This window comes from Ranitomeya imitator, chromosome 8 (assembly GCF_032444005.1).
Source record: "Ranitomeya imitator isolate aRanImi1 chromosome 8, aRanImi1.pri, whole genome shotgun sequence".
NCBI lineage: Eukaryota > Metazoa > Chordata > Amphibia > Anura > Dendrobatidae > Ranitomeya > Ranitomeya imitator.
The window spans coordinates 195,280,763-195,297,249 of NC_091289.1; the positions used below are offsets into that span (position 1 = coordinate 195,280,763).

A 16,487-nucleotide genomic window follows, 5' to 3' on the forward strand; every position below is an offset into this window, starting at 1 on the left:
AGCCGAAGTACCACTTGTGACCACAGGAGTGAACTCTGCCACAGAATTCACAACAGCTTTGTATGACAGTATTATGCAGGCTGTATGACTTGGTATTACATGGGCTGTGTATGACAGTATTATGCAGGCTGTATGACTTGGTATTACATGGGCTGTGTATGACAGTATTATGCAGGCTGTATGACTTGGTATTACATGGGCTGTGTATGACAGTATTATGCAGGCTGTATGACTTGGTATTACATGGGCTTTGTATAACAGTATTATGCGGGCTGTATGACTTGGTATTACATGGGCTGTGTATGACCGTATTATGCAGGCTGTATGACTTGGTATTACATGGGCTTTGTATGACAGTATTATGCAGGCTGTATGACTTGGTATTACATGGGCTGTGTATGACAGTATTATGCGGGCTGTATGACTTGGTATTACATGGGCTGTGTATGACAGTATTATGCAGGCTGTATGACTTGGTATTACATGGGCTGTGTATGACCGTATTATGCAGGCTGTATGACTTGGTATTACATGGGCTGTGTATGACAGTATTATGCGGGCTGTATGACTTGGTATTACATGGGCTGTGTATGACAGTATTATGCAGGCTGTATGACTTGGTATTACATGGGCTTTGTATGACAGTATTATGCAGGCTGTATGACTTGGTATTACATGGGCTTTGTATGACAGTATTATGCAGGCTGTATGACTTGGTATTACATGGGCTTTGTATAACAGTATTATGCAGGCTGTATGACTTGGTATTACATGGGCTGTGTATGACCGTATTATGCAGGCTGTATGACTTGGTATTACATGGGCTTTGTATGACAGTATTATGCAGGCTGTATGACTTGGTATTACATGGGCTGTGTATGACAGTATTATGCAGGCTGTATAGATAAACCATTATTTCTTATTTTTAGTGACTCTATAGCGACAGGACTGGCGCATAGCAAATGTGGTGCCACTATTCAAAAAGGGCTCTAAAAGTGAACCTGGAAATTATAGGCCAGTAAGTCTAACCTCTATTGTTGGTAAAATATTTGAAGGGTTTCTGAGGGATGTTATTCTGGATTATCTCAATGAGAATAACTGTTTAACTCCATATCAGCATGGGTTTATGAGAAATCGCTCCTGTCAAACCAATCTAATCAGTTTTTATGAAGAGGTAAGCTATAGGCTGGACCACGGTGAGTCATTGGACGTGGTATATCTCGATTTTTCCAAAGCGTTTGATACCGTGCCGCACAAGAGGTTGGTACACAAAATGAGAATGCTTGGCCTGGGGGAAAATGTGTGTAAATGGGTTAGTAACTGGCTTAGTGATAGAAAGCAGAGGGTGGTTATAAATGGTATAGTCTCTAACTGGGTCGCTGTGACCAGTGGGGTACCGCAGGGGTCAGTATTGGGACCTGTTCTCTTCAACATATTCATTAATGATCTGGTAGAAGGTTTACACAGTAAAATATCGATATTTGCAGATGATACAAAACTATGTAAAGCAGTTAATACAAGAGAAGATAGTATTCTGCTACAGATGGATCTGGATAAGTTGGAAACTTGGGCTGAAAGGTGGCAGATGAGGTTTAACAATGATAAATGTAAGATTATACACATGGGAAGAGGGAATCAATATCACCATTACACACTGAACGGGAAACCACTGGGTAAATCTGACAGGGAGAAGGACTTGGGGATCCTAGTTAATGATAAACTTACCTGGAGCAGCCAGTGCCAGGCAGCAGCTGCCAAGGCAAACAGGATCATGGGGTGCATTAAAAGAGGTCTGGATACACATGATGAGAGCATTATACTGCCTCTGTACAAATCCCTAGTTAGACCGCACATGGAGTACTGTGTCCAGTTTTGGGCACCGGTGCTCAGGAAGGATATAATGGAACTAGAGAGAGTACAAAGGAGGGCAACAAAATTAATAAAGGGGATGGGAGAACTACAATACCCAGATAGATTAGCGAAATTAGGATTATTTAGTCTAGAAAAAAGACGACTGAGGGGCGATCTAATAACCATGTATAAGTATATAAGGGGACAATACAAATATCTCGCTGAGGATCTGTTTATACCAAGGAAGGTGACGGGCACAAGGGGGCATTCTTTGCGTCTGGAGGAGAGAAGGTTTTTCCACCAACATAGAAGAGGATTCTTTACTGTTAGGGCAGTGAGAATCTGGAATTGCTTGCCTGAGGAGGTGGTGATGGCGAACTCAGTCGAGGGGTGTTGTGAATTCTGTGGCTGAGTTCACTTCTGTGGTCACAAGTGGTATTGCAGTCTCTGGGCTTCCTCCCTCAGGTGTTTTGGTGAGCTCGTTGGCTGCCTTGCTATTTAGCTCCACCTGAGTCTGTCTTCCTTGCTCCTTGTCAATGTTCCAGTGTTGGATCTGAGCTACTGCATCTTTCCTTTGGCCTGCTGCTCTGCTAGATAAGTGCTTCTAGTTTGTTTTCTGTTTTTTTTCTGTCCAGCTTGCTATTGTCTTTTGCTGGAAGCTCTGAGAAGCAGAGGGGTGCACCGCCGTGCTGTTAGTTCGGCACGGTGGGTCTTTTTGCCCCTTTGCGTGGTTTTCGTTTTAGGGTTTTTTGTAGACTGCATAGTTCTCTTTGCTATCCTCGCTCTGTCTAGAATATCGGGCCTCACTTTGCTGAATCTATTTCATTCCTACGTTTGTCTTTTCATCTTGCTAACAGTCATTATATGTGGGGGGCTGCCTATTCCTTTGGGGTATTTCTCTGAGGTAAGTCAGGCTTGTATTTCTATCTTCAGGCTAGTCAGCTCCTCAGGCAGTGCCGAGTTGCATAGGTAGTTGTTAGGCGCAATCCACTGCTGCTTATAGTTGTGTGAGGATAGATCAGGTACTGCAGTCTACAGAGATTCCACGTCTCAGAGCTCGTCCTATTGTTTTTGGTTATTGCCAGATCTCTGTATGTGCGCTGATTACTGCACGCTGTGTTGCCTGATTGCCAGCCATAACAGTACAAGGAGCCACACCAATGATTCCCAATAGAGGGAAAAAAGAAATCCTGACATCATTTTTTTTTCTTAGCTCTGTCTTCAGTCTTTTTTTTCCCCTAGACATTAGAGTGCTTCAGGACACAGCTGTGGACATGGATATTCAGGCTCTGTGCTCCTCAATGGATAATCTCGTTGTAAATGTACAAAAGATTCAAGATACTATTGATCAGAAATCGATGCTAGAACCAAGAATTCCGATTCCTGATTTGTTTTTTGGTGACAGAACTAAGTTCCTGAGCTTCAGAAATAATTGTAAGCTATTTTTGGCCTTGAAACCTCATTCTTCTGGTAATCCTATTCAACAGGTTTTGATTATTATTTCTTTTTTGCGCGGCGACCCACAGGACTGGGCGTTTTCCCTTGCACCAGGAGATTCTGCATTGAGTAATGTTGATGCATTTTTCCTGGCGCTCGGATTGCTTTACGATGAGCCTAATTCAGTGGATCAGGCTGAGAAAAATCTGCTGGCTTTATGCCAGGGTCAGGATGATGTAGAAGTATATTGTCAGAAATTTAGGAAATGGTCAGTACTCACTCTGTGGAATGAATCTGCACTAGCGGCTTTGTTCAGAAAGGGTCTCTCTGAAGCTCTTAAGGATGTAATGGTGGGATTTCCTATGCCTGCTGGTTTGAATGAGTCTATGTCCTTGGCCATTCAGATCGGTCGTCGCTTGCGCGAGCGTAAATCTGTGCACCATCTGGCGGTACTGCCTGAGAGTAAACCTGAGCCTATGCAGTGCGACAGGACTATGACTAAAGTAGAACGGCAAGAACACAGACGTCTGAACAGACTGTGTTTCTATTGTGGTGATTCTACTCATGCTATTTCTAATTGTCCTAAACGCACTAGGCGGTTCGATAGCTCTGCCGTTATTGGTACTGTACAGTCCAAATTCCTTTTGTCCATTACCTTAATGTGCTCTTTGTCATCGTATTCTGTCATGGCGTTTGTGGATTCAGGCGCTGCCCTGAATCTGATGGATTTGGATTATGCTAAACGTTGTGGATTTTTCTTGGAGCCTTTGCGGTGTCCTATTCCGTTGAGAGGAATTGATGCTACACCTTTGGCCAAGAATAAGCCTCAGTACTGGGCCCAGCTGACCATGTGCATGGCTCCTGCACATCAGGAAGTTATTCGCTTTCTGGTACTGCATAATTTGCATGATGTGGTCGTGTTGGGGTTGCCATGGCTACAAACCCATAATCCAGTATTGGATTGGAACTCTATGTCGGTAACCAGCTGGGGTTGTCAGGGAGTACATGGTGATGTTCCATTTTTGTCTATTTCGTCATCCATTCCTTCTGACATCCCAGAGTTCTTGTCGGACTTTCAGGATGTATTTGAAGAGTCCAAGTCTGATGCCCTACCTCCGCATAGGAATTGTGATTGTGCTATCGATTTGATTCCTGGTAGTAAATTCCCTAAGGGTCGTTTATTTAATTTGTCCGTACCTGAACACACCGCTATGCGCAGTTATGTGAAGGAGTCCCTGGAGAAGGGACATATTCGCCCATCGTCGTCACCATTGGGAGCAGGGTTCTTTTTTGTAGCCAAGAAGGATGGTTCGCTAAGACCGTGTATTGATTACCGCCTTCTTAATAAGATCACTGTTAAGTTTCAGTATCCCTTGCCATTGATTTCTGACTTGTTTGCTCGGATTAAGGGGGCTAGTTGGTTTACTAAGATTGATCTTCGTGGTGCGTATAATCTGGTGAGAATCAGGCAGGGAGATGAATGGAAAACGGCATTTAATACGCCCGAGGGTCATTTTGAGTATCTGGTGATGCCGTTCGGACTTGCCAATGCTCCATCTGTTTTTCAGTCTTTTATGCATGACATTTTCCGTGAGTATCTGGATAAATTCTTGATTGTTTACTTGGATGACATTTTGATCTTCTCAGATGATTGGGAGTCTCATGTGAAGCAAGTCAGAATGGTTTTCCAGGTACTGCGTGCTAATTCCTTGTTCGTGAAGGGATCAAAGTGTCTCTTCGGTGTGCAGAAAGTTTCATTTTTGGGGTTCATCTTTTCCCCTTCTACTATCGAGATGGATCCGGTTAAGGTTCAGGCCATCCAGGATTGGACTCAGCCGACATCTCTAAAAAGTCTGCAGAAATTCCTGGGCTTTGCTAATTTTTATCGTCGCTTCATCTGTAATTTTTCTAGCATTGCCAGACCATTGACCGATTTGACCAAGAAGGGTGCTGATTTGGTTAATTGGTCTTCTGCTGCCGTGGAAGCTTTTCAGGAGTTGAAGCGTCGTTTTTGCTGTGCCCCTGTGTTGTGTCAACCTGATGTTTCTCTTCCGTTCCAGGTCGAGGTTGATGCTTCTGAGATTGGTGCAGGGGCGGTTTTGTCACAGAGAGGTTCTGGTTGCTCAGTGTTCAAACCATGTGCTTTCTTTTCCAGGAAATTTTCTGCTGCTGAGCGTAATTATGATGTGGGCAACCGAGAGTTGCTGGCCATGAAGTGGGCATTCGAGGAGTGGCGTCATTGGCTTGAGGGTGCTAAGCATCGCGTGGTGGTATTGACTGATCATAAGAACTTGACTTATCTCGAGTCTGCCAAGCGCTTGAATCCTAGACAGGCCTGTTGGTCGTTATTTTTTGCTCGTTTTGATTTTGTGATTTCATACCTTCCGGGCTCTAAAAATGTGAAGGCGGATGCTCTGTCTAGGAGTTTTGTGCCCGACTCTCCGGGGTTATCTGAGCCGGCGAGTATCCTCAAGGAAGGAGTCATTGTGTCTGCCATCTCCCCTGATTTGCGGAGAGTGTTGCAGAAATTTCAGGCTAATAAACCTGATCGTTGTCCGGCCGAGAAACTGTTCGTCCCTGATAGGTGGACTAGTAAAGTTATCTCTGAACTTCATTGTTCGGTGCTGGCCGGTCATCCAGGAATCTTTGGTACCAGGGAGTTGGTTGCTAGATCCTTCTGGTGGCCATCTCTGTCACGGGATGTGCGTGCTTTTGTGCAGTCCTGTGGAATTTGTGCTAGGGCTAAGCCCTGCTGTTCACGTGCCAGTGGGTTGCTTTTGCCCTTGCCGGTCCCGAAGAGGCCTTGGACACATATTTCGATGGATTTCATTTCTGACCTTCCCGTTTCTCAAAAAATGTCGGTCATTTGGGTGGTCTGTGATCGCTTTTCTAAAATGGTCCATCTGGTGCCCTTGGTTAAATTGCCTTCCTCCTCTGATTTGGTGCCTTTGTTCTTCCAGCATGTGGTTCGTTTACATGGCATTCCTGAGAATATTGTTTCTGACAGAGGTTCCCAGTTTGTCTCGAGGTTCTGGCGAGCCTTTTGTGGTAGGATGGGCATTGACCTATCTTTCTCCTCGGCCTTCCATCCTCAGACTAATGGCCAGACCGAACGAACCAATCAGACCTTGGAAACATATCTGAGATGTTTTGTTTCCGCTGACCAGGATGATTGGGTGTCATTTTTGCCGTTGGCTGAGTTCGCCCTTAATAATCGGGCCAGCTCGGCTACCTTGGTCTCTCCATTTTTCTGCAATTCTGGGTTCCATCCTCGTTTCTCTTCAGGACAGGTTGAGTCTTCGGACTGTCCTGGTGTGGATTCTGTGGTGGACAGGTTGCAGCAGATCTGGACTCAGGTAGTGGACAATTTGACCTTGTCCCAGGAGAAGGCTCAGCTTTTCGCTAATCGCAGACGCCGTGTGGGACCCCGACTTCGTGTTGGGGATTTGGTTTGGTTATCTTCTCGTCATATTCCTATGAAGGTTTCCTCTCCTAAATTTAAACCTCGTTTTATTGGTCCGTATAGGATTTCTGAGATTCTCAATCCGGTGTCTTTTCGTCTGACCCTCCCAGACTCCTTTTCCATACATAATGTATTCCATAGGTCGTTGTTGAGGAGATACGTGGCACCTATGGTTCCATCTGTGGAGCCTCCTGCCCCTGTTTTGGTGGAGGGGGAATTGGAGTATATTGTGGAGAAGATTTTGGATTCTCGTGTCTCTAGACGGAAACTCCAGTATCTGGTCAAATGGAAGGGTTATGCTCAGGAAGATAATTCCTGGGTTTTTGCCTCTGATGTCCATGCCCCAGATCTTGTTCGTGCCTTTCATGTGGCTCATCCTGGTCGGCCTGGGGGTTCTGGTGAGGGTTCGGTGACCCCTCCTCAAGGGGGGGGTACTGTTGTGAATTCTGTGGCTGAGTTCACTTCTGTGGTCACAAGTGGTATTGCAGTCTCTGGGCTTCCTCCCTCAGGTGTTTTGGTGAGCTCGTTGGCTGCCTTGCTATTTAGCTCCACCTGAGTCTGTCTTCCTTGCTCCTTGTCAATGTTCCAGTGTTGGATCTGAGCTACTGCATCTTTCCTTGGGCCTGCTGCTCTGCTAGATAAGTGCTTCTAGTTTGTTTTCTGTTATTTTTCTGTCCAGCTTGCTATTGTCTTTTGCTGGAAGCTCTGAGAAGCAGAGGGGTGCACCGCCGTGCTGTTAGTTCGGCACGGTGGGTCTTTTTGCCCCTTTGCGTGGTTTTCGTTTTAGGGTTTTTTGTAGACTGCATAGTTCTCTTTGCTATCCTCGCTCTGTCTAGAATATCGGGCCTCACTTTGCTGAATCTATTTCATTCCTACGTTTGTCTTTTCATCTTGCTAACAGTCATTATATGTGGGGGGCTGCCTATTCCTTTGGGGTATTTCTCTGAGGTAAGTCAGGCTTGTATTTCTATCTTCAGGCTAGTCAGCTCCTCAGGCAGTGCCGAGTTGCATAGGTAGTTGTTAGGCGCAATCCACTGCTGCTTATAGTTGTGTGAGGATAGATCAAGTACTGCAGTCTACAGAGATTCCACGTCTCAGAGCTCGTCCTATTGTTTTTGGTTATTGCCAGATCTCTGTATGTGCGCTGATTACTGCACGCTGTGTTGCCTGATTGCCAGCCATAACAGAGGGGTTCAAGAGAGGCCTGGATGTCTTCCTGGAGCAGAACAATATTGTATCATACAATTATTAGGTTCTGTAGAAGGACGTAGATCTGGGTATTTATTATGATGGAATATAGGCTGAACTGGGTGGACAAATGTCTTTTTTCGGCCTTACTAACTATGTTACTATGTATAACTTGGTATTACATGGGCTTTGTATGACAGTATTATGCAGGCTGTATGACTTGGTATTACATGGGCTGTGTATGACAGTATTATGCAGGCTGTATAACTTGGTATTACATGGGCTTTGTATGACAGTATTATGCAGGCTGTATGACTTGGTATTACATGGGCTGTGTATGACAGTATTATACAGGCTGTATGACTTGGTATTACATAGGCTGTGTATGACAGTATTATGCAGGCTGTATGACTTGGTATTACATGAGCTGTGTATGACCGTATTATGCAGGCTGTATGACTTGGTATTACATGGGCTGTGTATGACAGTATTATGCAGGCTGTATGACTTGGTATTACATAGGCTGTGTATGACAGTATTATGCAGGCTGTATGACTTGGTATTACATGGGCTTTGTATGACAGTATTATGCAGGCTGTATGACTTGGTATTACATGGGCTGTGTATGACAGTATTATGCAGGCTGTATAACTTGGTATTACATGGGCTTTGTATGACAGTATTATGCAGGCTGTATGACTTGGTATTACATGGGCTTTGTATGACAGTATTATGCAGGCTGTATGACTTGGTATTACATGGGCTTTGTATGACAGTATTATGCAGGCTGTATCACTTGTTATTACATAGGCTGTGTATGACAGTATTATGCAGGCTGTATGACTTGGTATTACATGGGCTTTGTATGACAGTATTATGCAGGCTGTATGACTTGGTATTACATGGGCTGTGTATGACAGTATTATACGGGCTGTATGACTTGGTATTACATGGGCTGTGTATGACAGTATTATGCAGGCTGTATGACTTGGTATTACATGGGCTTTGTATGACAGTATTATGCAGGCTGTATGACTTGGTATTACATGGGCTGTGTATGACAGTATTATACGGGCTGTATGACTTGGTATTACATGGGCTGTGTATGACTGTATTATGCAGGCTGTATGACTTGGTATTACATGGGCTGTGTATGACAGTATTATGCAGGCTGTATGACTTGGTATTACATGGGCTGTGTATGACAGTATTATGCAGGCTGTATGACTTGGTATTACATGGGCTTTGTATGACAGTATTATGCAGGCTGTATGACTTGGTATTACATGGGTGTATGACAGTATTATGCAGGCTGTATGACTTGGTATTACATGGGCTGTGTATGACAGTATTATGCAGGCTGTATGACTTGGTATTACATGGGCTTTGTATGACAGTATTATGCAGGCTGTATGACTTGGTATTACATGGGTGTATGACAGTATTATGCAGGCTGTATGACTTGGTATTACATGGGCTGTGTATGACAGTATTATGCAGGCTGTATGACTTGGTATTACATAGGCTGTGTATGACAGTATTATGCAGGCTGTATGACTTGGTATTACATAGGCTGTGTATGACAGTATTATGCAGGCTGTATGACTTGGTATTACATGGGCTTTGTATGACAGTATTATGCAGGCTGTATGACTTGGTATTACATGGGCTGTGTATGACAGTATTATGCAGGCTGTATGACTTGGTATTACATGGGCTGTGTATGACAGTATTATGCAGGCTGTATGACTTGGTATTACATAGGCTGTGTATGACAGTATTATGCAGGCTGTATGACTTGGTATTACATGGGCTTTGTATGACAGTATTATGCAGGCTGTATGACTTGGTATTACATGGGCTGTGTATGACAGTATTATGCAGGCTGTATGACTTGGTATTACATGGGCTGTGTATGACAGTATTATGCAGGCTGTATGACTTGGTATTACATAGGCTGTGTATGACAGTATTATGCAGGCTGTATGACTTGGTATTACATGGGCTGTGTATGACAGTATTATGCAGGCTGTATGACTTGGTATTACATGGGCTGTGTATGACAGTATTATGCAGGCTGTATGACTTAGTATTACATGGGCCGTGTATGACAGTATTATGCAGGCTGTATGACTTGGTATTACATGGGCTTTGTATGACAGTATTATGCAGGCTGTATGACTTGGTATTACATGGGTGTATGACAGTATTATGCAGGCTGTATGACTTGGTATTACATGGGCCGTGTATGACAGTATTATGCAGGCTGTATGACTTGGTATTACATGGGCTTTGTATGACAGTATTATGCAGGCTGTATGACTTGGTATTACATGGGTGTATGACAGTATTATGCAGGCTGTATGACTTGGTATTACATGGGCTGTGTATGACAGTATTATGCAGGCTGTATGACTTGGTATTACATGGGCTTTGTATGACAGTATTATGCAGGCTGTATGACTTGGTATTACATGGGTGTATGACAGTATTATGCAGGCTGTATGACTTGGTATTACATGGGCCGTGTATGACAGTATTATGCAGGCTGTATGACTTGGTATTACATGGGCTTTGTATGACAGTATTATGCAGGCTGTATGACTTGGTATTACATGGGTGTATGACAGTATTATGCGGGCTGTATGACTTGGTATTACATGGGCTGTGTATGACAGTATTATGCAGGCTGTATGACTTGGTATTACATGGGCTTTGTATGACAGTATTATGCAGGCTGTATGACTTGGTATTACATGGGTGTATGACAGTATTATGCAGGCTGTATGACTTGGTATTACATGGGCCGTGTATGACAGTATTATGCAGGCTGTATGACTTGGTATTACATGGGCTGTGTATGACAGTATTATGCAGGCTGTATGACTTGGTATTACATGGGCTGTGTATGACAGTATTATGCAGGCTGTATGACTTGGTATTACATAGGCTGTGTATGACAGTATTATGCAGGCTGTATGACTTGGTATTACATGGGCTGTGTATGACAGTATTATGCAGGCTGTATGACTTGGTATTACATGGGCTGTGTATGACAGTATTATGCAGGCTGTATGACTTGGTATTACATGGGCTGTGTATGACAGTATTATGCAGGCTGTATGACTTGGTATTACATGGGCTGTGTATGACAGTATTATGCAGGCTGTATGACTTGGTATTACATGGGTGTATGACAGTATTATGCAGGCTGTATGACTTGGTATTACGTGGGCTGTGTATGACAGTATTATGCAGGCTGTATGACTTGGTATTACGTGGGCTGTGTATGACAGTATTATGCAGGCTGTATGACTTGGTATTACATGGGCTGTGTATGACAGTATTATGCAGGCTGTATGACTTGGTATTACATGGGCCGTGTATGACAGTATTATGCAGGCTGTATGACTTGGTATTACATGGGCTGTGTATGACAGTATTATGCAGGCTGTATGACTTGGTATTACATGGGCCGTGTATGACAGTATTATGCAGGCTGTATGACTTGGTATTACATGGGCTGTGTATGACAGTATTATGCAGGCTGTATGACTTGGTATTACATGGGCTGTGTATGACAGTATTATGCAGGCTGTATGACTTGGTATTACATGGGCTGTGTATGACAGTATTATGCAGGCTGTATGACTTGGTATTACATGGGCTGTGTATGACAGTATTATGCAGGCTATATGACTTGGTATTACATGGTCTGTGTATGACAGTATTATGCAGGCTGTCTGACTTGTACGAAAGGCAGTGTATGGCGGCTTTATGATGTCTGTGTTCAGCAGTATTACATGGGCTATATGTGGTTTTATTAGGAGGCCTGTATATAAGTTAACTGTGAAGAACGGTATTATGTGGGCTAGATATGGTGAAATTATATGGACTGTGTATGGTGGTATCATGTCACCTATGCCAGTATGATGTAAGCTGTATCTGGTGGTATTACATGGGAGGTGTATAGTGGCATTATTTGTTCTGTATAGGACAGTATTACACAGGCCATGTTTGGTAGTATTACATTGCCTATATGTGGTGGTGTTACATGGGCTGTGTATAGTGGCATTGTGTGCTTTATGTGTGACAGTATTACAAGGCCTGTAGATTGGCATTATATGGGCTGTATATGGCGGTGATACGTGGCCTGTGTACACTGATATCCAGTGAGCTATGTACGGTGGCATTACATGGGGGGACTATGTAGGTTCTGTGCGGCTGTATGAATGATGGCGGTACTATGACTGCGGTACACATCAGTATTACATAGGCCGCAGACGTGTTCTGTGGCTCTTCGCTGTTCCTGTGTGGGCGTCCTATGTGATACCATTGCTTATTACATTAGTTATCGCTCGTATCTACATAACAGTATTTTGCGCCTCTTCACTATTTCTGGAAACTCAAGGGCACTTTATCCTCCATGTGAGCTATCCGGGTCTCATCATTATGGTGGAGTTCATGTTACCTCTACGAAATCCAGTTTTTCCTGTAAGATTAATGGATATTACTACAAGCGAGGTCATCGCTGGTCTTTCTTCTGCTAAATGTAGCGCAGATGACACATTTCACAGTGACTGTATGGGACTAGACGACAATCATTGGATACATCACTAATAAATGCACAATCTGCTGTATTTATACCGTACTATGGCTGATTGGCTGCAGTAAGACGCGCCATAGGTACACTGCAGCAAAACACTGCCACCTAGTGGTCAGCCATTCATGAAAAAAATAAGAAAACATAAAATGAAGGACACATCATCACCTCTTTATTTTAAGTCACTTTCCTTTTTGTGGTATTTGTTGCCATTTGTAGCACCGAGTTCTTTAATATAACACATTGGCGTTTATAAATTTGGCGCACAACCAAAAATGCTCTTTATTTTTGTCTTTTATCTTTGTTCCTTTTTACATTTAAACAATCTGTTAAAAATGTTAATGGCAACTCTTTTATTTGTGCCCACATTTTTGACATATGGAAAAAAAAAAATCACTCTAGGTGGTGTGGTCCTGGAATACATTTGTGCCCAAATTTTGAAACTTTTTAAAAAGTCCTAACTATTGAATTGTCTTTGAATGTCTGGATTACAAAAAACAGAAATAAAACAAAAAAAGAAAAAAAAAATAGACAAAAAACAGGCACAAGTGCAATAATGAATCGTGTGTTATGAGTGTTTATAACTTTTTATTTTCCCCTTTTTATGTTTTATATATATTCCATGTATTTTTGTAATGTGTTTTTTTTTTTCTTTCTACTTTTCATCCTCAGCTGCGACCATGGTGGAAGCCGGACGGGACAAGAATAATCCGGACGAGTTTGCGGTGGCCTTAGATGAAGCCCTCGGAGACTTTGCTTTTCCTGACGAGTTTGTCTTTGATGTCTGGGGAGCGATCGGAGATGCGAAACAAGGACGTCTTTAACGTGAAAACCCAACATTTCCAATCAAGTTTAATTACTGCTGAGCGCATGACTGTGATGATAATTTTATAATCGCGTCCCACCGGGAAATGCGGAGGATCCACTAATTCCACAAAACCAAAGTTTATATTTGTACATACCGTATGTCTCTAGGAATAAACTGCACTTCTGACCTGTGACTGCAGGCTCCACGTGTGACCACCGCTACCACTCATGTACATACTTCTTAGTGGGCATGTCCACATTGGCACACACTCAATGTATAGAGAAAAACATAGTCGCCTTCATCCAAAAAACAGCACCACTCCTGTCCACAGGCTGAGAATGGTATTGCAGCTCAGCTCCATCCACTTCAGTGTCGCTCCTATGTAATAGCAGCCCAACCCATGGATGCATGCGGTGCAGGATATTGGGCGAGTGAAAACACAGCTGAATGTTGTGGTTGAAAACTATACAGGTTGCAGGAGAGCACATGACGTTGGGGGACAGGTTATTTTTTACTTAAAGGGACACTGTCACCTGAATTTGGAGGGAACAATCTTCAGCCATGGAGGCGGGGTTTTTGGGTGTTTGATTCACCCTTTCCTTACCCGCTGGCTGCATGCTGGCTGCAATATTGGATTGAAGTTCATTCTCTGTCCTCCGTAGTACACGCCTGCGCAAGGCAGTCTTGCCTTGTGCACGAGCAGTATGCTTTGCCCAACTGCGGGCAAAGCCGAAAAGCATTAGTGCGCATGCGCCGGTGCACTATGTCCCAGAACTATTTTGCTGTGTTCCTGAGGGTCTGGGGCGTAAATCAAAGATTTTTCTGTATTTTTTGTCTTGCACCACCTCTTTAGGCCCTGTACTCAGCATAGCACAGTTTTTCCCATGGATCCAAATTTTCTAATGAAGTGCTACCTTTAAGTGGAGAAGGAAAGATGAAATTTTATATGTAGATATTTTATACACAAATACCTAAAAATCATCCAACAAAATTTGTTGTTTTTTTTTTGTTTTAGAGTGTATATGATTCACGAACACCAGACATCATTAAAGGGATTTTCCAGAACTATTAATTGATAGCCTAAAAGGCCCAAAAGTGAGATTGAAATGGTCCAAACCCCAAGACTGTAACTGATCAGCACCAATAAAGGCGGGAGGATCTCCCCTGATCACCGACAAGGACAGGTCATCAGCGGGGATCCTGGGGATCAGGTGGAGCAGCACAGCTTGTAGACCACTGGTCAGGATAGGTAATCAATAGATATTCCTGGAAAGCTTCTTAAGGCTATGTGCACACGATGCGGATTTACTGCGGATCCGCAGCAGATTTTTCCACGCAGAAACGCTGCAGATCCGCACTGTGATGTACAGTACAATATAAATCAATGGGGTAAAAAAAAAGCTGTGCGGAAAAATCAGTGCGGAATTGCTGCGGATTTCAAAGAAGTGCATGTCACTTCTTTTGTGGGGATCTGCAGCGTTTCTGCACCCCTCCATGTTAAAAATCCGCAGTGGCAAAAACCGCAGAAAAGCTGCACAAAATCCGCATCAATTGCGCATAAAAACCGCACAAAATCCGCATAAAACCACGGCAAATCCGCGGCTGCGGATTCTGCCAGGAGATGCGGATTTTTTGCAGAAAATTCTGCACCTCTTTTCTTACGTGTGCACTTAGCCTTACAGCGGTTTTGTCATCATCTGACACTTATGTCACAGATTCACTGTTTTACCTGATTTTCATTTGTATAAATCATTGCTTGAAATATTAAGTTATATATTTTTGTTGGAACATGACCAAAACTAATAAAAAAAATATAAACATGGCGATTTGGTGGAATTTTGTTAAAAACAAGAGTATTGCGTGTCGGATGAAGTCTATTCGATAATTTCAGTGAAGTTTCAGGAGTAAAACTTTCCAAGCAGCTCACATTGGATCACTTTGTCACACCGAGCTGTGGGGATCCTGCAAGTTTATAGAAACGTCACAGCACAAGAAAAATAATACTTCATTATAATGTTGATTATAAACACGTTACATACACAAAATTACCTCTAGGCACATAGAGCTTTAAATGTGGAAAATTGTAGAAATCACAATTTTTGATGAAAACTGCTTTACACTACTGTAGAGTTTGTACTGGCGACCCGTAGAGTTAGCAATCAAAATATGCAACTAAACCGCTAACTATTACTAGTGAGACTTACGGTATGTTATACTATACAAAAGGGAAAACGGATCCAAATTCAGTGATAGTAGTTATATTCTTGTACATAGCGGCAGTATTATAGTAGTTATATTCTTGTACATAGGAGCAGTATTATAGTAGTTATATTCTTGTACATAGGGGCAGTATTATAGTAGTTATATTCTTGTACATAGGGAGCAGTATTATAGTAGTTATATTCTTGTACATAGGGAGCAGTATTATAGTAGTTATATTCTTGTACATAGGGGCAGTATTATAGTAGTTATAGTCTTGTACATAGGGGCAGTATTATAGTAGTTATATTCTTATACATAGGAGCAGTATTATAGTAGTTATATTCTTGTACATAGGGAGCAGTATTATAGTAGTTATATTCTTATACATAGGAGCAGTATTATAGTAGTTATATTCTTGTACATAGGGAGCAGTATTATAGTAGTTATATTCTTATACATAGGGGCAGTATTATAGTAGTTATATTCTTGTACATAGCAGTATTATAGTAGTTACATTCTTGTACATAGGGAGCAGTATTATAGTAGATATATTCTTGTACATGGGGCAGTATTATAGTAGTTATATTCTTGTATATAGGGGCAGTATTATAGTAGATATATTCCTGTACATAGGACCAGTATTATAGTAGTTATATTCTTGTACATAGGGGCAGTATTATAGTAGTTATATTCTTGTACATAGGGTGCAGTATTATAGTAGTTATATTCTTGTACATAGGGAGCAGTATTATAGTAGTTATATTCTTGTACATAGGGAGCAGTATTATAGTAGTTATATTTATGTACATAAGGAGCAGTATTATATTAGTTATATTCTTGTTCATAGGGGCAGTATTATAGTAGTTATATTCTTGTTCATAGGGAGCAGTATTATAGTAGTTATATTCTTGTACATAGGGAGCAGTATTATAGTA

At 42.4% G+C, this 16,487-nt stretch overlaps 1 protein-coding gene across 1 annotated transcript in view; it reads left to right on the forward strand.

The window, feature by feature from the left end:
- GIPC2 (GIPC PDZ domain containing family member 2) overlaps positions 1 to 15,173 on the forward strand; it is a 93,610-nt gene extending 78,437 nt beyond the window's left edge. The window contains exon 6 of the mRNA XM_069738336.1: positions 13,215 to 15,173. Coding sequence (XP_069594437.1) covers positions 13,215 to 13,366 — 152 coding nt within the window. The 3' untranslated portion in view covers positions 13,367 to 15,173. The remainder of the gene's footprint in view (positions 1 to 13,214) is intronic.
- The last annotated feature ends 1,314 nt before the right edge of the window (positions 15,174 to 16,487 follow it).